General features: G+C 47.0%; 1 protein-coding gene across 23 annotated transcripts in view; it reads right to left on the bottom strand.

Moving 5' to 3' along the window:
• The window catches only part of KALRN (kalirin RhoGEF kinase), a 622,455-nt gene that overhangs the window by 553,161 nt on the left and 48,527 nt on the right, over positions 1–20,767 (bottom strand). For 3 of the 23 annotated variants that reach the window (XM_074330713.2, XM_074330709.2, XM_019738969.3), the window contains exon 1: positions 6,191–6,377. The exons of 17 other annotated variants lie outside the window; for them this stretch is intronic. In XM_074330713.2, the coding sequence (XP_074186814.1) occupies positions 6,191–6,257 (67 nt within the window). In that variant the 5' untranslated portion in view covers positions 6,258–6,377. Of the gene's footprint in view, positions 1–6,190; positions 6,383–20,767 lie in introns of those variants that run through there. 3 more of the 23 variants (XM_019738950.3, XM_019738948.3, XM_088794253.1) reach the window with 2 other exon arrangements.

Raw genomic sequence — 20,767 nt, forward strand, 5'->3', positions numbered from 1 at the left:
GGGCAGACACCCAGTTTAAATGAATGCTGGAGAGAGGGTGGGGGTCTCGCCACCTGTACGGCAGCAGACACAGGAGAGAACTCATTCCAGACAGGAGTTAGGGGTCCTGGATTTTGACTCTTCTCCGAGCAGCAATGTGGCTTTAGTACAGCATTTAACCTCTACAAGCCTGTCTCCTATCTGGAAATGGGAACTACAGTAACCCGTTTCGGAGAGACACAGAGGACCAAAGGGGCTAAGATATGGGAACTGCAAAATCATTCCAGTTCTCCTTTTCCTCCTTAACAATTCCATGATAGTCAGTACCTTCTCTTCGTTCCCGGGGAGCTGAAATACTCTGTTAGGCAGACTTCTTTACTGGGTTTCCTGTTAGAATACAGCCTTGAACTAGATGCCTGGATGACCATATAAACGGATGGTGGGACGAACCTGCCCTCAAGGCAACTCATTCAATGGAGGGCATGTCAGGTAGAAGCACAGAAAGTATGGAAGTTGCTGGCAGACTGTGGTGTGGAGACACAGGGAGTTGTTTGGGATGGTGTGTCAAGTGTGGTCACACTGGTTATTGGGTAAGAGGTCTGGATCCTTTAGGAAAGCAGTCTTGTGCCAAAAGCCAGATACATAACTATAATGGATATCTATTTGTGACTTAAAAAGCTTCAATAAAGTAACTTCTTCCTGTATTATATGAAGGTCCAGCTCAAATGGGAAGATGATTACAACCTAACCTCCTCTGATTAGAAAATTCCCAGCACAGGAGAACTATCCGATGCACTTTTCATACACATGTTGCGTGCTTTTCTCTACTTTTCCCTGCTGACCATAGGAAGGGAGGCACAAGACAGAAATGTTGGCACAAAGAAGCCACACATCATGCTGGGCACACACATGCAACGGCTAACAAGAGCAAAACAAGCCAAACCAAAGTGGGTATCCAGGATGGCAGTCTGCGGCAAGCGAGGAACTGGCCTAAGATGGACTAAGTGAAGATACCAAGTCAGACCCAGAGCTGGGCAGATAACGGAGCAGCAAGCAAGCCAAAGCCTGGGCCTCTGTCAGTGACGGCAAACCGGCGGCCAAGAAGAGGGCTGCGGGCCTGGGAAGGAAGAGACCAGCTCTCAGGGCGCTCCGAGAGCCTCAGCCAGGAGGGCCAGCTGCCTCTCCACCCTGCACTGCACCTGGGCAGACTCAGGCCCTGGGTGAGAAAGTCAGAGAGGTTTGAAGGTGGAGGCACAGAGAATGGCCGCGCCGGAAGATGTGAACTTTAGTGAGAAACACAGGTAGATTCCTGTCTGAAGAAGAGCCCAACAGCCTGAAGGCTTGAGGAGAGGTACTGTCCTCAGCACCCATCTACCCAGAAGGGAGAAGGGAGTTTTCTTTCTCTAATTGTAACTGAATACAGGCAGTGCCCACCGATGGGAGGTGTCCTAAACAAGCAAGGAAAGGTGGTGGTTTTTGTTTTGTTTTGTTTTTGACTTCTCCAGTGACAAACCGCCATCTCAATCTCCAAAGCCCTAGGCAGCCAGAACAGAGAGAAAAACCCAAAGCCAGCTGAAGCCAGACAACATCCTGCATCACAGGTGAATTTTTTCCTGGGAATAGGAAGGAAACTTAGGTAGGGATAGAAAATGTTTAGAGTTGAAGTTTCTGTTGAAAGTTACATAAATTATACCCAAAGGACTATTCTTTTAAATTATGTTCCTTAGTACATTCCTACGTGGGTTTACTATTCTAATATAGTCACTGATTTCCCTCATTTATTTTACTTTGCTGAAGAGTCATTTTTGCCTTTACTCTCTGGCATCCATATTAAAGGATGACGATGAGCAGGTCTCACCCCTCGCTGTCATTAGAATCACCTGCAGAGAGAGCTCTTTAAACATGCCGATGTCCCCATGTCCCGAAGTCCCTTGATTCTAATTCAATGGGGGATGGGGGAGGGCGAGGAAGGAACTGGACATTGAGCTAAGAGCTCCCAGATGATTCTAATGTACATCTAGGGACCAGAACCAGTTGCTTTCTGACCCCAAATCCCAAGCTCTTTGTGGTAGCTACAGGAAGGCGGACAAAGACCCAAGAAGAAATTAGCAGCGTAAAGCCTGTGCTGTAAAGTCAGCGTATCACTTAAGTTTTCCACACATCAGTCCTCGGTGTACTTCTGTCACCATTTCCCCAGATCCACCCACCTCCTAGAGTTACTTCCTTGATAATGTTTTAAATCAACTCTATTTTTTACTTGAACTTATTTTTAAAAGAAACCAGTAGACTGAGGGTAAAGGCAAGGTGATGTAAAAGGCGGAAGCAAAATAAGAGCAGACAGTGGCCCCTGAGAGGAAAAGGTGCTCAGAAGTCAGGGAAATCAGGCAGGGACGGGCGCGGGCGGGAAACCCAGGACCCGTACGGCGAAGCCGGCCCAGGCACAGGGGTGAGAAGGGACAGGGCTTGGCAGTGGTTAGAGGATAACAGAGGAATGCCTGGGAATGAGGTGCCAGGTGGGATGGGGCTGAGCCTTGAAAGGAGCCCTAGCGGCAGTGAGCGTGGGCTGAGGGGCAGGGAGGCTGGTGAGGCTGGCATTGGGGACCAGAGATGAAGGCGGGGTGTGGGGGGGTGTAAGGTAAAAGGGAGGCTACAGGTGAAAATGAGGGAGGACCTGAGGGGTCGGTGGGGCTAAGGAGAGCCTGCGCTGGGTGGGATGGGGGCAGGGGGGCGGGCAGTGCCGCAGAAGTGGACACCAGGCAGAAAATGGTGTCCTTCAGACCGTGCCAGGCGGGGGCCAGCAGGAGAACCCCCTGTAAGTCACCTAAGGATCATTCACATACTGGTGATGCTCGTCCCCAGACACTGGGAAACCCTGCCTGACGCTCTATGATTAAAGAGCATTCACCCTTCTCCCTTCACTACAAACACACACACACACACACACACACACACACACACACGTAAACAAAGGAATATAAACCCCCACTTTACTTGTCAGGTCCCCGGGGATGTGCCAAAACTCAACAACAAAAAGCAATGTCACTTCTCTCATGTACCACCCATGCTTCCCATCTGTATGAGCGCCTTTCTTTCGATGGACGGTTCCCACACGGGAACCATCTCCTTAGGCACCGCCTGTCTGGAAGCACAGAACACAATCAGCAGAGTGACAAACACTCAGCAACAAATACTGTAGAAACATCATCTGCTATTAATGAAATAAATCATCAAAATAATCATGTCCAGCAAGCTGGCAGTTAATTATCCTATAAATCCTTACGTACAGTTAGGTACAGCTCTAGAAAACAATCCCTCTTTTTTTTTTTTTTAAATCCGGACCTGTAATAAACAATGATGGGGGAGATAAAAGACCAGTGTGCAATCACCAAGCACACACTGTCATCCCTTTGTCAAGTTTATTTCTGCCCTATAATGTGTTCTAACGTTTCCTCCTCTTCCTAGGTGTGTCAAATCACAGATTCATTTATCCCCCGTCACAGCCAAGAGAATGACTCAGGCTGGCACACAGCTTGTTGATTATTTCAGTTTCCTGGGCTAAACTCATCATTTCCCACTTCTTCTCATTTCTTATTCCCTCCTCTCTTTCTTGAGGCCTGTTACTTTCAAGATGACAGGAGGCATGGCACTGTCGGGGTGAAATAACACAACATCCTAAACAGATGAAGGGAGCTAAATTCTGTTACACTAAAGAGAGATCTAAGAGAATCGTGTTCACCGGCCACAAGGAGGGGGGCATCATGCATCCACCCATTCAACAAATATGTATTGAGCAGCAACCGTGAGCCAGCTCAGTCTAGCATGCCATTGTCCATACACTGTGAGCTACCATTAGTTACTAGAGGGAAGTTGCCACGTCCAAACATTCTGCTTCAACATGGATGTGGGTGTGCACAGGTGTACATATGTAACACCGGGACACCCAATAACAAGAACTGGGTAATATACCCAACACCCCAAAAGCCTGGAAATAAGTTGTCCTACACAGTAAGAAGCTGCTCATCTAAAGCCTCATTTAAAACAAATAAACAAACAAACAAGACACTGTGTATAAAAGACCATAAACTTTCCAATTAGAGCCATACATGATGACAAAACATGCATAAAAAACCCACACAATTCTAGCAACCAACTTTTGCTACCCAAAGGAACGGGTTAATCCACTGATCTATACATTCATTAACCTGACACTTCTAAGAATGCCTGACAGTTTTACATGCACTAACACAATAAATATCCCCCAAAATTCTATAATATAGGTAGTGTTATTATTAGAGGTCCCATTTTTTTCGATTAACAAACTGAGGGTCAATCCTTTATCCAAGGGCACTCAGGAAGTAAGGGAGCCAAAACTTAAACCTAGGTTTGCAACTCATGGATTTCAGCATTTTGTAAAAAATAAAACAATTATTAGTGGTACAGCTTAGACATTAACATCTCATTTCTTCTTATCATTAGCGGCATGTTAGTGAGTTTGAATCTTGTTTTAATTCACAGAAGTATACATTGTCTCTAAGCCTCTAACAATTCTCAACTGGCCTTTTCTCAGCTCCTGGTTGGTACATACCACCTGTTCCTGTCTTTCCTAAGATGTCCGTAAGAGAGTGAGAATCAGCTGTCTTGGTAATGAAAACTAACATTTAAGGAACACTTGCTTCACGCCAGGTACTGAGATAATATTAGGTGGGCACAAACGTAATTGCGGTTTGCAAGGTTAAAAACCCTTGCAAATACTGCCCTTAAACTTCTGCACCAATCTAATAAGTATTACACTTAGCCCCGACAGCAGCCCTCTGCACTGCTGCTCCTGTCATCATCACCATCCCCTTTTCTGATGAAGGGAGGCACAGACAGGCTAAGTCACTTGCGTGAGGTCACATACCTTGGCGGGGCTCACACCTGTGGTCGCCTTCCCCTTCCCCTTCCCCAGGCTACCACCTCCACCAGTAAGAAGTGCTGGCTCTCTCCCTAACACTCTCATCTCATCTCATCTCATCTCATCTCATCTCATCTCAAGTCTGGGCTCCCACTGGCCTGTTTCTCAGTGCTAGTGAGACACTGCTTTTTGCATCTGCTGGTTTGGTTTCCTCCATCTTTGATTTCTCCTTGATAAGAGCCCTGGTTCACCTGCTCTGTGCAGCTCTCTGCTTCCACCTGGTACTGACCTCCTGGCACACCTAAGACTGTTCCCAGTGGAGATGCACACACACGGGGGTGTGTATAAGGGCTTCCCCAGCGCCATCTTTTCCATCGGGGTTTGATCTCATTCTCATCAAAACCTCTTAAAGGAGCCAAAGCTTTTAAAAACAACACTAAACATTTTTTTTAAATCAAATGCTTAACCCAGTTCACAGTGGCTTTTCCTTACAATGCAATGTCTAGATTTGCATCACATTAACAGGAGATTTAAGTCCCATCAATATTGGATTGTGGAATGTATTAAGGTCAAACTAACCTGAGGAATAAAACAAACCTTCTCTTCCCTTTCCACTAAATGTGAACTCTGTACCGACTCTACCTACAGATAAGCCACAAAGGGAGCTGTTCTTAGGACAGGTACCACACAGCTCCACAGTGCTGAGAGGCACAGAAGGAGGAAAAGAACACCTACAAAGCACCTACTGTGCACCAGATACTATGCTATATGTTTTACAGGTATGAATTACATAATAATTCCACAACAACCGTAGCATATAGGTCTCACCATGCCCATTTACAGAGGGGGAGACAAGCTCAGAAAGGTCACGTAAATCAGCCTGAGGTCACAGAGCTGGTGAGTGGCAGAGCTGAGATGTGAGCCTCTTGCTGCAGGGACCATTCTCCTTGTTGCACTGCTTCTCAGAGCATTCTCTTGACAGCCCTGCAGGACAGGGCGTAACTTGTCTTTGACTGCAGGACTGACCAAGTAACGAGACCTTGATGTACAGATGTTCCCCAAATGGCCCCATGCTCCTGATTCCCAGCTGGGTCGCAACTGTCCCCAGAAAGACAGCCTTTCTTTACTTCCCAGGGGTTGGCTCCTCGCCTCTGCTTCATTCCGACTTCTCTCCCTTCTTGATCTGTGTCCCTCTCTGCTGTGCCTTTCTCTGTTCGTCTCTGTTTCTTTCTGTCTGTGTGTGCATATCTTCCTGTCTCGCTCCCTCACACACACACACACACACACACACACACACACACACACACTCAGGAATACCTCGATCCAGCAGCCGGAGCAAGCGGAGATACCAGAGATACCACTGGTCCCAGAAGCGGTCCGTCATCCCCCCCTGAACTCATCCTTCACAGCCAGTCCCCTCAGCAGAACGTAGTTCCACCGTCTCTGACTTGAGGAGGCCGGAATTTCTTGACGCTGGGCTCACGCGCAGCCTGCTCTAAGCAAACGCCTGCCTGCGAAGACAACCGCCAGTCCTCCCACACAGGCTGACTGTGCTGGAGCCCGTTTCACAGCAACAAAGGAACAAGAGCAGAACGCAGACCGAGCCTGCAGGGGCCCAAGGGGAGGTCAGAGAGGTGGGGAGGGGAGGCAGGGAAGGCTTATCACAAAGGGATTAGGTTAGAGGTGGTCTTGGGAATGAAAAGCCACAGGCAAGGCCAAGTCTTCCATTTCATTCCAGGTTTTCCTGCCATCCTGGCTTCCCCTGCCTCCCACGCCACAGGCCAGTGGCTCCCCAATGGGATGGGGGTGGGAAGCCAGGAGCTCAACCGTCCTGGACTCCAAGGCTAGCGCCAAAGACCCCCAGCCTCACTCCCTCGCTCTGCAGGGACCACAGGCACACCCTGCCCAAGACTGCTAGGCCCCAGGGATCAGAAAAAGGCCTCAGACAATTTCTCCCCACGTCCTTTCATGGATCCTCTGTTACAGCGGGCACGGCATCGGCTCAGGAGTCGCACAGTCATGGGTTCAAATCCTGCTGTCACTTAATAGTTGCCTGGCTTTGATCAAGTTACTTCAACTCCCTAAGCCCCAGCTTCCTTCCCTATAAACTGGAGAGAACCGCGTTTGCCTCCCAGAGCTATCATGAGTCTCCAAGGAAAGGAAGGATACAGCCTTTCTGGTGCCGCTCTTGGTAGGCAGGGCTCTAGTGGCCATTGTCCCTTCCCCGCCCGCCCCCATCCCTCTTGCCAGATTCTGGTTCCCACGTGTCCACACATTCCATGGGTTCCCACCTCCATGCCTTTGCTCCGCTATTCCTGCCAATAGCATGTCCTCCTTACGCCCCGACTTCACCACGGCCAAATCCTCATGAATTTTCTCATGTCTAACTCAAATGCCCCAAAAGCCAAGCAGCCTCCCCTGGTGTTCCCCACTATATACTGCATTTCACTTTCTCCTTCACGCAGGACTCCACTCCCTTACTTGACCATAAACTCCATGACGCTGGGATCTCCTGCGGAATCACTGTTGTGTCCTCGTAGAGTGTCTTGGATGTGGCAAATGTTTAAGTACTTACTCACTGAACCAAGGAGCAGGCAACTGAGTCTGGGTATGCATGAAAACAGGGTTGCATTTCATCGCTAAGAAAGGAAGGGTGTGGAGTCCCCTGCCCCTGGACACTGCCCTGGGCCTACAGAAGGATGACAGGGCACCACGACCCTGCCCTGCTGGGGACCCATTTCACAGTGCACTGCCACCCACATGGTCAGGCTGTGCCCTAGTGACTGGGAGTCCTGCTCACAGAAATGAAACCCAAGGGGACCCCAGGTCTGGGACAACCTTGTACTCCAAGCCTAAAAACTACCCAGCGGCCATGGACACATTCATCCCAGTTTTTGTTGCAGCCTAGACCATGCCAGCAACATCTTCTCACTGTCCTCATAGACACGCTGGCATCCGGGCCTCCTGATCTTCACTGGGGAGCTGGCAGAAGCAGACCCCTCTCAGTGTCAGCTCTTCCCGGGGGCAAGACCTCCAAGGTGCGACAGGCTGCAGATTCTGACAGGACCCAGCCTGGGGACCAGGCATGCCAGAGAGCGGAGAGGGAGAAAGCAGCAGGGCCGGTCCCCACCACCCTGCCTTGCCCCAGCACCACCCTCACTGTATCGTGGCTCCTCCTTAAGGGACAACACTGGCAGTGAGCAGACACCATTGCCCAAAAGCTGCCTTCAGGATTTGTGTATTATTTTGTGATAACCTTAAATGGACAAGACTCCAGCATGTATGTAGTTAACACAAGAATGCAAACCCCTCCTCCTCTCTCTCCAGAGAGAAGTGCACTGATTCATACAGACCCTCCCCCTTCCTTCATGAGTAACACCATCCATCACTCAGGTGTACCGAGCACTTTTTAGCTCACATAGTATTTTCACATCCCTTATCAACTTTGGGCCTCTCAACAGCCATGCGAGGTCTGCAGGGTGGGGATCACTTCCCCCCTGTACCGAAGAGAAAACCCAGGTTCCCAGGGGTTAAATAACTTGCTTATGGTCAAACGCCTCGCAGGTGGCTGGGCTGAGAAAGAAATATGTGCCATCTGTCTCCTCCCAGAGAAAGTTTCTGGGGCTCTGGATTGTTCTCTGAGGAGCTGTGCCATCTTTCACGGAGAGATGGAAACCCTCACAGGAGGGCAGGATCTTCAGGGCAGCGCTGACATGCCCTGGGCACAGGCTGAGTAGTCAGCCTGCATGGGGCCACTTAGTAACAGCCTTTTGCTTTTGCTTTGGCCCCTGGCTGTGGCTGCCAAGACACAGCATCTTCAACCCAACTTTCTCTAACACAACTCAGGAGAAATCTGAAATGGGACGGGTACACCCATGGCTCCCACCATGCAGGAGACCTAGACAGAGATGGATGATGGGAAGAGTGTCTGACTGGGAGACTAAAGGCCCAGTGACACAGCACGAGCTAGAGTGCTCTGATGGTGCTAACACTACTATGCCACTTCCGGTTCTTGGGCCCCGAGCAAGAAGCTGGCCCTGTTCCCATCCTTCTGGTACTCAAGGGCAAAACATTCCACAACGCTTCCTGTTCAAAGAGAGAAAGAGAATCAAGATGATAAAGAAAAGTATGGGTGCAATCACTTCCCCCTTAAACTGTGAACCTAAGAACATAAGCATACTGTTGAGTCTGGCCCAGGATGAACCCATTCAGCCAGGAGTTTTACTAAAGATTGGCTTCAACCCATCAAGCTGGGCCCCTCGGCGCTCCCCAGCCTACCACTGCTCATTTCTCCAACTCCCACAATGCCTCATAAGCTTTACTTTAAATGTAGCCTTTCCAGAAGTTGAATAAAATGTTCCAAGAGACTGTCAGAGTTGCCATTAAGCTGCAGTGCAATTAGAAAGGATGGGATATTGGCCAGGAAAGAGCTTTATTACATTTGTGTTGTTGTTTTGTCTTAAACAATGCTTCCGCGGTGGCTCCCTCCTTCATCACGGTCAAAGCCAGCACTGCGGTCAGCAGGGTTCGCCCAGCCCACCCAGATGGCTGCAGGGACTTGCTCTCCAGGGAGACACAGAGTCCCCTGGCCCGCAGCAGCCCTTCCATCCCAGAGGCCAGTGCCCCTCGGGATGAGCAGCGGTTACTCAATGTCACAACAGAGATGTGCTCCCTTCTCTTCGCTGTTCCTTCCTCTTAACTTGGCACTGCTCTTTCCCCCTCTCTCCACCCACCCCGACATGAAAACACTGTGTTCCCGATCAGATGAAGCCAGCACCAGCGTGTGGAGCAGAAGGCAAGCAGCATGGAGGGAGGAGAGAACCAATCAAGTCCCACATCTTTCCCACTCATCTCCCGGGACGACAATGACCACTGCTTCTGCAGCAGCACCGGCGGCTCCTCGGACACATGGGGCGCTCGAACAAGTACAGGCCCCCCAGGAGGAGGCACAGTGGCTAGTGTCTCTGTGCCGCAGTGAACACTGCCCGCTGAAAGGGTGTTGTCCCCCCGCCCCACCCCAGGAAATGGGCTCCACCAGGCTGCCATTTTGCCCTGCGAGCTGTGCTTCCCTTGCCACATGAATCAAACACTCCAGCAGACACCATCCTCAGCCGCCTCCCACACTGCTTCTGTCCCCTTGGCGATTAGCTCCCAAGTGGTGAAGTGAAGCCTATGGCAACACATTCACGGCAACACCCTCCACGGGATAGGATGGACACCTGCCAGTCTCGCCTAGGAGAGCCCGGTGTCCCCAGGTGAACAGGAGCCTTAGGTCCACACCTGAGGACAGCACCTAAAACAAATATCACCTATCACGCTGAAATTCAAGTCCACCGCTCCCAAGAGGCCTTTTCCCAGCTAACCTCATGCATTCTCGATCTCAGACGTTCTCAAAGTTTAATGGGCAGCAGAATCACCTCAGAGGGTGGGTTATCCATGCAGATAACTAGGCCTCACTCCCAGAGGCCTGCATTTTTAACAAACTCCCCAGATGATTCTGAAACACTGATCCACCCGCTTCTGTCCCTGCGCTCCTCTTTTACACACGGCAATGGCTTAAATCATTTAACTATTTTGGTTGGATCCTACTGTGCACCCGTCTCACCCACACACCCTAAGAGCGAGGGGGAGGGAGGGGCGCAGGGTGGGGAATCCTGAGTCCTGAATTAGAGGAGAGTCTCCTGGAAAGTAAAGGGAGTCCCGCCTCCCCCTAGGCCCACTAGAGGGCCCCGCAGAGAGGGGCTGAGAAGCTGCCGCCAGGAACTGAAAAATCAGCCTCACTCTCCACAGGCTCCAGAAAGCATTCATTCCACCGTGGCTCCACCGCACACATCTGTACAATGGCTTTAAATGTCACCTCAAATACCAGGTCAGGCAGCAGGAGGGAAAGGCGGATGCTAATTAGCCTGCCTTCCCTGGCTTTTGTGTCACTTTCATCCTTGCTGACCCCTGACCTCTGCTCAAATCTTTAACTCTCCCTTGGCCGTGGGAAGACTTCACGCAGCCATTCACCTCACTGGGCTGTAAACCAAATTGTTAAATGCGGAACCATAATCCCTCTGGGACCCCTCCCCAAGAATTTATAGTTCCCCCACCAGTCACAGAACCCCGACATTGTTCCGAAGCTCCAACCACCCCAACACGCCTCCCCATACCCCAAGAGGCAGACCTTCCCCCCCTTTCTCTGCCTTTGCAAAGCTCACCCATCCTGGACCCATGAAAAGTATTATAATCATCTCATCCCCTCTAAGGTTTTCATGATGAGAGGTTAATGTTTAGGCCCTCGGGAAATATTTACATTTTGGTGAAGGACATTGCCTTAGGTCAAAGGACGGAGAGTAGAAGTCGAGGCCTTGGGTACAAGCAGTGCTGGGGAGGTACTGGGGACAAGAAGGAGGGGTCCATGACTGCACAGGCCTGTGCCTGACAGGCCGGCCTGAGGAAGGCCACTCACAGGAGCTGCTGCCTCTTCCTCCTCCCTCCCTCGCTCCCCTGACCTACCATCGCCTCCACAGATCACGGCCACCTGGTAGGTTGCCTTCTCCAGCACACCCAAATTATAAAGTACTTCCTGAAGGAAAACCAGTTAATAAGTAGTTGGGGAGACTAGCTCAGAACCCGACCCACGAGGCTCGTTATGGCCTGCTATGTTTCCCTCACCGCCAGTAAGGCGGCACCTCCATCCTCCCTCCACAAGGAACAGCTTCTTTAGCCATCAAAGGTGGTGTGACTCGATGATATAAGAACCCCTCAAGCCTCAGGGGTTCACCCCCTCCCCGAGGTTTGGTTTTTTTCTCTTAACTGTTCCTCTCGTCTCTCAATTCCCACAGTTCCACCAACGTAGAATCAGGAAACCTTAAGTTGTCAGTCACCCCAGATGAAACTTCTTACCTCACCCAGCACCTGGGAGTCCCGCTATGGAGAAGTCTCTCCCTTCTCCTCGCTTCTTCCCAGGCCCACTCCATCTCCTCCAAGATCTTTTCCAAATAGTTCCCCCACAGCCAGCACATCTGCCCAGTGACAGCAGGCAAATGTGAAGTTCCCCCGGATCAAAAGGAGCCCACTGCACCATTGAAGAAATACGAATACATTTTGGTTAGCATTTATTTAGAACTAAACATTTTCTCTATAGTCCACTTCTTTTTTTGGACAATGTATCATCTGTGTACGTCCCACAGGGCAACGCGCTATCCCATCAGAACACTGACTCTCCTGAATGCCCTGACCTCACACACGTACCAGCCAATTTGAATCATCTCTTCCTTGGCTCTTCATTTCAAAAAGAAAAGTATCAGTTACCATGAACATTTTACTTTGCAGCAAATGGATTCTGCTTATGGTTCTTAAAAATAACTGACTCTGTAAATTGTATAAAGAATATCTCTGTAATCTGTTTATACTGTTAATTTGAAGCCTTCTAGCTGTTGGGAAAGGGTGTGAGCTTTGGAAACAGACCAACTGGGTTCAGATTCCAAATCTTTTCCTAGCTAACTGAGTGACTTGAGGCAAACCACTTAACATCCCTAAATCTCAGTTTCTTCATCTTTTGGATGAAGATAAGGCTGATCTTATAAAACTTGAACAACCTTCATAAGGAAACAGAATAACATATCAAATGCTAAGCACTCTACCTGATACATAGCAGGTGCTTAATAAAGTAAGTGCATTCTCCTACAATAGAAAACAAGCTCACATCAGGTTAAAATGCTCAATTCACTGGACCTAAGTGGACAGATAAACCAGTAAAAAAAAAAAAACTAGCATCAGCTCTGCCCCTGAGGACAGCTCTAAGTCAAGTGGCCCTTGGGAAGTCCTGAGTCAGGGACAAGTCAGGACTCCAAATCCTCAGCTGCTCTGCCTCCCCTTCGGGCAGGGCCAGAGTCCTAGATCTTACTTGCCCTGCTGCCCACCTCATCTGGCTTCCTCCCTCTGCACTAACACAGCTTGGAAGTCAATATGGAAAAATCCTTTGACTCTGCCCACGTGAACCATGTGGACGACCCTAGAACTGAGGAGATGGGAAACTCCAATGATTCGGCTGCCCTAAAACTCCATCAATTCTGGTCTTGCAGCAGACACACAGGAAAGCCTAAAGATAGCCATGTGTAAAAAACAAAACAAAACAAAACAAAAAAAAACACTGAAAAAACTGTACAACTTCAAGAAAAAAGATGTTATAGTGTTAGGGCAGGAAGGTTTTCCTAAGCAAGACACAAAGCTCAACATATTGGCTCATATATATGTTTTTTTGCTTTTTTCTTTACTCTCTGGAAGGATATACAAATCAACTAAGAAGAATAGGGGCTGGACAACAGCAGTGAAAGAAATACTTTTCACTGTATATCTTTTTTCACCTTTTGAATTTTGACCGTTGGACTGGATCACCTAACTTTTAGAACTACATTTGAAGATGATGAAGTCAAGAATAAATAAAACTGTTCCTGGAGGGAGAAGCCCGAGCCACATAGAAAGTCCACATGGAAAGGTCATGGAAAGGAGAACTGAGGACCCACAGTGAGAACCCCAGCAAGTCCCACACCCACCCACACCGAGTGCCAGCCACGTGAGTGAGGCCACTTTGGAGCTTCCAGCCATCCCAGCACCTGGCACAAACCACATGAAACAGAAGAACTACCTGGTCAACCCTCACAATCACAAGAAATAATAAGCTGTTGTTCTAAGCCACTGGGATGGGGGGTGGCTTGTGACAGCGTAATAGAGAAATGAAACAGGGAGTCCTTGGTGAATGAGGGGCAGTTAAAGCCACAAGACTGGATGAGGTCACCAAGGAATTACTGAAAAGGATTTTACCTTATCTCATCTACCGTGTTTCCCCGAAAATAAGACCTCGCCGGACTGTAAAGACCTAATGCGTCTTGTGGAGCAAAAATTAATATAAAACCTGGTATTATATTATATTATACCCGGTATTGTATTATATTATATTATATTATGTTATATTATACCTGGTATTATATTATATTATATTATATTATATTATATTATATTATATTATATTATATTATGTTATATTATACCTGGTATATTATATTATGTTAGACCTGGTCATATTATATTATATTATATTATATTATATTATATTATATTATATTATATTATGTTATACCCGGTATTATATTACATTACATTACATTACATTACATTACATTACATTACATTACATTACATTACATTATATTATATTATATTATTACATTAGACCCGGTCTTATATTACATTAGAATAAGACCGGATCTTATATTAATTTTTGCTCCAAAAGACACATTAGAGCTGATGGTCCGACTAGATCTTATTTTTGGGGAAACATGGTAGAAGATGAAAGCATGGCTAGTCTCCGATAGGTAGGTATCTATTTGTCTACCTATCTTAGAACCAGAATTCTGAAGACAGGGTTGCCACAGGTTCAGGGTCAGTCACAGGAGGGCTATCTAATTAACATGCTTGCCTGAATTAAAAAGAACTCAGACTTGCTCTAACAGGAAGTAAATATGTGTGATTTGGCTGCCTGCTTTGACAACGAGAGCTGTCTTTTCCAATTCACTAATTTACAGTTCCGAGGTTTGAAAGAAAATGTGTTTAAAGCCCATATACTATATATGACATGCTAGAAAATGTATTATTTGCAACCATTTAAACTTATAGTAACAAAAATGTTAAATGTCAACTTAAATGTGTGAGGGGAATATATAGTTTTCAATATTCTTTTAGGGTATACATGCGCAAAAAATTCTGAAGCCCACTGAACTATGTATGGCGTACTCACACAGTGAGGTACTATGCAGCTGTTAAAAAAAGATGGGGCAGCTTTCTGTAAATTGATATGAGAAGATATTCCAGACCTATTGTTGGGTTAAAAGTGTAAGGCATAGGATAACACAGTTAGTACTCACTTGCTTTTGACAAGAAAGGGGTGAAATAAATATGGATTCAGATTTGTTTATATTTGCAAAAAACAAAACTCTTAGATTCACAAGAAACTAACACTGATGGTTACCTGTGGGGAGAGGAGCAAACAGACAAATAAGGATCTTATAAAGACGTTTTTATATTGTATTAATTTTTGAACAATGTGAATTGTTATATTGTGGGGTTTTTTTAAGTCTTTCCAGGAAAAAAAAAGAATAGATAAAATTACAAAAACATGAACAATGTTAAAAGATACTCTAGGAGACAAATATTTGCCACATTGCAACAATATATCATACAAAGATTTAGTATCTCTAATTTACAAAGAGCTCCTTAAAAAACATTAAGAAAAAGTTAAGCAACCCAGTATTAAAATTAATCAAGAATATGAACTGACAATTCACAGAAGAGGAAATACAAATGATTAATAAAAATAAAAAAATGTTAACCCTTACTAATAATGATCATGGAACTGCAAATCAAAGCATAAAAGCATGCTACATTTTACCTATCAGATTTGCAATATATAAAATATACATGTATGTATGTATGTACATATAGATATATAGATATATATACACACACGCACACATATATGATCTTGCAGAGGAGTAAATTGATATAACATTTTCAGAAATCAATTTGGCAGTACCTATCAACATTTCCCAAGTGCGTAGCCTTCAACCCAGCAATTCTACTTCTAAGACTCTCCCCTCCTGCACTGCAGTGTATTCTGTAACAGCCCCAAACTGGAGATAACCCGAACGTCCAAAAAGAAGAGACCAGTAAGATTCATTATGGTACAGTTGTGCTACAATCTGTGTTATACTATGAGACCATTAAAAAAGAAGTTTTCTATGCAGTGACATGAAATGATGCCCATGATACACTGTTGGGTGGGAGAAAACTATTTGTAAAATAATTTGAAATAATTTGTATTATCCCATTTTTTGTAGAAAAAAAATTACACACACACACACACACACACACATCCATACACACTATAAGTATATATTTCAACGTGCATAGAAAAGGAGTTCTGGTAGGATGTACACCAAACTTTGACAGTGGTTTTCCCTGGGGGATAGGGCAAGGCGATTAGAGAATTGTACTTTATAAAATTTTATGTTGCTATAATTTTTTTATCATACGCATTCATTACTTTGGTAATTTTCAAAGCACGTCAATATTCAAACGGACTGAATTAGCAGTTCAGACCTTTCTGAAAAATGGGCGCTCCCTCGGAGCTAGAACAGTGTGTTCCCCTCTCCTCCTCCCACTCATAGGAGCTGGAATGTAAGATCATAATAACCCACGCCCCGGACTGAGCATACCTGCCCACTGGTGTCCCCCCACTTGGCTCCACAACAATAAGATTCCTATGAGTGCTCCGTGAACTGAATAAGCATTCAGTAAAACCCAACTCTTCACAGACCATTCCCTCATGGGCCATTTAGACACCTGCAGGAACTTTGGTCAGAAATGGCAACTATGTTTCATCTCGAGTTCTTGTTCTCACCAAGGGCAATGATTGTCCAGAGCTTGGTGTTAAATAAAGTTACTATCTTTCCTTTCACATGAATAAACATCTTTGAGATTATGGGGAGGGGGGTGATTTTGAGACCACAGGCAGGACAGACCAGAAAAGAGCTGCACTGTCCATCAGTGACGGCTGCCAAGACACAGCGGGAAGAGCCGTAACACACAGGCTGTGAAGCCTGCCATCTCTGCCCTTCCTTGTACTCTGACTCACTAATACTAATACTTTCAAATCTGCCATCTCTATTCACTGGAGGGAGCTGATGTTGGCAGGAGCTGGCTGAGGGTGAAAGATGGTGGCAGCTGATTGTGACTGTGTCCTGAAGTGCTGTGTCTATCAGAAGAGAACACGAAGGCATGGAGAACTGGAGGAAGGGGAAGGAGGCCCCAACAGGTGGAGATGTGGCTCAAACAGCTGCAGATGGAAGACGGAACACCTGGGTACAATGCAGGCCTGAGGTAAGCCCAGAGCCTGGGTTCCATCTGTCAGGTCTTACGAGTTCCTTATGCCAAGGAGTCAGCAATCGTGCGCAAGTAACAACATGTCTTTTATAATTTTGAAATGTCCAAGTGTCCCACTACTTGGAAATTCACTCATCTTTCCTATCCCCGCAATCAAAAACAGAAAAAAGCAAAACCAAAAAACCCAAAGCCAAAAAAATCTCAGAACTTCACGTGTTGTAACTAAAAACACTCAATAAACAAAGCCAGTCCTTCAGCTCCCTTGGGGAGTAATTGTCTACGAATGCTTCTTTTCTTTCAGCTGCTGAGAGAGAGACAGACGTGCTAAGAAGTGTGCGGAGCTCATCTTGAAACCATTAATTTTTCCAAACACCAAAGTGCAGTTCCTGTGCTTTTCCTGAGCAAGGGACAGCAGCAGTGAGGAGACTGCTGAGGACACCCCTCCACACACGTCTGCCTTGGGGGGGGGGGGGGTTCTGGAGGACGTGGTCGCGGGGAAGCCATGGGGGAAGGATGGGAACTTGGAAGGCAGGGGACAAGGCCCAGGTACCAGGACCTGTCACCAGGAGGGGCTGCACAAGCCTTGTGGGCGCTGATGACTTGGGAGGAATGACTTCTTTCTAAACTGAGAGGAGACAAAGCAGAACCAACACCTCCACCTGTTGTCAGGCCCATTCTCCAGGGACCAAGTTGGCAATCACCCAAAATATTCTTCTGCCTCAGCTACCCCTCACAACCTTAGCCCGACAACCACACACAAGGGCCTAGCACCAGGAGAGGTTGTCCAGCATCTGGGCAGGGTCTCTAAACCACTTTACTTTCTTCTCCTCCCCATTCAGGGACAGTATAGAGCACATAAAATGTATTATATATGTTGGATTAAGGTTTGCAAACCAAGTGGTTTACTGGTAGGGAGAGGACTACGGCGCACATGTGTGAGACTGATAAGAGTGAAATAAAAAAACACGTTTTTGTGTGAAACTGAGCATAACAAAATTGAGTGATAAACACGTTCACCAAAACAACTTCTGGTTCTCACCTAAAAAGTAAAGAAGTGCAAGGCAGAAAGGATAAAAGCAGAACTCCAGAGCAAGGCTATGAGTGGTCTGACTGGGCACTCCAGCTAAGGACCCTCTGTGAGGCTCTGAGCGAGACACTCCAGAACGTTCCCGCTGGACGTTCACCTTGACAATCCCACAGAGTGCTCTGCGGGCTCCAAGCCACAATACGGAAGCTCTTCCTTACAAGACCAGCCTGCCTCAGACCCGTCGTGGGCCCAGGCGTCTCTCCCAGACCAGGGACCTTCTCCACCTCAATTGACTCTGGAACTTGGTTCGTTATTAAATTCTATTCTATTCTGTATAACCCTCTGTGCTTACCAGGGCACTGGCCTCTAGAGGGACATTGGCGCCCAAATAAAGCTGTGTTACTCACTCTATCTGAACCTGTGTGCCGGGACTTTGTTCCCCACTCATGTTACGAGTACCACGCAGGGACTTAGGGCCCTGCCGAGGGGTTAATGTCCCCTTGACTTTCAGGAAGAGACTGAAATGTGGCAACTGCCCTTCCAGGCGCTCACAACAGGGAGGGAAGTCCACCGTAGAGAATGCAGTTTGGTCATCCACAGCTTCCCTGTTCTTTGTCGCCCTAAGCCCATTCTCCTTAGGAGGCTGGGGACACTGTCCTCTGCAGTGTGGCCACAGAGGAACAAGACACAACAAAACCACCCACTGAGACCAGGGTAAGTCTCAGCATCTGCCTGATGGAGGCAGACTCCACGGCCAGGGTATCCCTGCCAGTCTTTACTAGACAGACATTCTCTGTCCTCGCGGACAGCGACCACTAGGTCCTACCCACATCCAACAGTGTGGCAGGGGTCAGTGCCCTCCACAGAGGACTGAATGCTTTATCACCACCAAGACTTCATATGCCAATGTTACCACTCACTAGCAGTGCGACACTGATCAAGTTGTTTAACCTCGTGGCCTCCATTTTCCTATCTGTAAAAAGACAATGCTAGTAATAGTGCTTAAGTGCTATAGATGTGTTGATTTATCATTATCATTATTATTGTGTGTTCAGCCTTCACCCTCCACGCTAAGCCAGCGCTTCCCTTCGGACCACAGCATATGCTTTTCCCATGCTTTGGAAGCCTGTACCCAGCCTGCCTTCATCTGACTATCTCTGCTAATTCTGAGTCCCTAGGAAGCCTTCCCTGAGCCACCCAGCTGGGCTGACTGTCCCTGCATCTGCACCCATCACACCCCGTACTCCCTCAGTATCATATTATATTCTAATTGCCTAAATGTCTGTCTCCTCAACCAGCTCTGCTTCATTACCTTGTACCTACTACGTGGCACAGAGAATGCACTCAGTAAATACGTGTTGAATGAATAAACAAGGAAGAGATGAAGGGCCGCTTTCATTCCTTTAACAAGCACTTCCCAGGTGCCTACTCTGGGGCACACCCTGGACTGTGCCTGGAAGTACCTGAGGGACATACCCAGGCTGCTCTCCAGGAACTCACAGTCTGAAGAGGAAACTTTCTGTCTTCTCACAGTAACTCAAGACAAAAGATCAAGGCGTGAGGTCGCCAGGTACCAGGGCAGGTGTGGCTCTCAGACGGGAATACAGGTTTGCCCAGAATGGGTCTGTTTAACTTGAACCAAGTAACAGAAGCCTTGAATCTCAGATTCTGTTTACCAGCCCCGCATGTGAAAGATAAACATAGCCGTGCATGACCTATGACAAACTAAAACTGGATTCTTCTTCACAAGGGTGGTCTATCTAATGCTTTCATGAGAAACACTGGTCAGTTCATTGCATCCACGCTGTCTGCAAACTGTCTTCACCAGACGATAAACAATGCACAAACTATGATTTCTGTCCACAGCTCCTATAGGGATTTACTCATTTTGTGCCATTTCTTCCCTTTTGAATTTCTCACTGTGTTTTATGTTTGTTTTGTTTATTAGCTTAAAGGAAAAAGGAAAAAAAGAAACATCCGGAGTTAAAGGAATATTTGTTGTTCCTTCTACTTTTCTCTTCTATAGCCAAACGAGCACCACCACCACTCACCTGCCAAATAAAGCTGGCTGTGGGATTTTAGAGACAATCTAGTTGGCTGTACCTTTGCCAGAAGCCTTTGATAGCTCAGACTCACTGAAGGGAAAAAAGGAAACAGAATTTCTACTTATAGTAAGTAAAAACTGAAGCAACTATTCCCTTGGAGATTACATCATAGATACTTGAGGTTATGTTTTCCATCCTGGTTGCCCTAAAAATGAAGCAACATAGGATCTTTTCCTCAATAAAAAGTCTGAGCCTGGCCACCCCCAGAAGAGCAATGATGCTCCCGAACCCCAGCCTGGGGAGTGGAGGGGCCGGAGCATGGCCAGCCTGTGCTGTTGCAGCAACGTGACTGCACAGCTGTCCATCCTGGAGGGGGATTTGCAAAGAGTCACACTGCCTCCATCCTCCATGACTCACCCCAGGACTCTGGTCCCACCTTCACTACCACTTTCAGGATCATCTGTGGTTCAGCATATACGACGTCGGACAATTAAGTTCACAAACTCATCCTAGAAAAAGTGCTACACCCCTCATTGCTGAATATCACTATGCTCACCTTAGAAGCACTCCTCTTGGGAAGCTATGCACCAACACAAGAGCCTAGTCCACCCTTCAAAGCAATTTTGGAACTCTTTTTCTGGAATGGCCATCAAAGCTGTCGTCGTATTACCCTTGATGACCTAAATGTCATCAAAATGTCTTCCTTTCAATATTTCCTTTATCTTCAGGTTAAGAAAGAAGTCATTGGAGGGCCAGATCAGGTGAGTAGGGAGGGCGTTCCAATACAGTTATTTGTTTCCTGGCTAAAAACTCCCTCACAGACAGTGCCGTGTGAGCTGGTGCATTGTTGTGATGCAAGAGCCAAGAACTGGTGAAAAGTTCAGGTCGTCTAAC

The sequence above is a fragment of the Rhinolophus sinicus genome, chromosome 17, assembly GCF_057876585.1.
Source record: "Rhinolophus sinicus isolate RSI-liver-muscle chromosome 17, RSI-T2T, whole genome shotgun sequence".
NCBI classification, from domain to species: domain Eukaryota; kingdom Metazoa; phylum Chordata; class Mammalia; order Chiroptera; family Rhinolophidae; genus Rhinolophus; species Rhinolophus sinicus.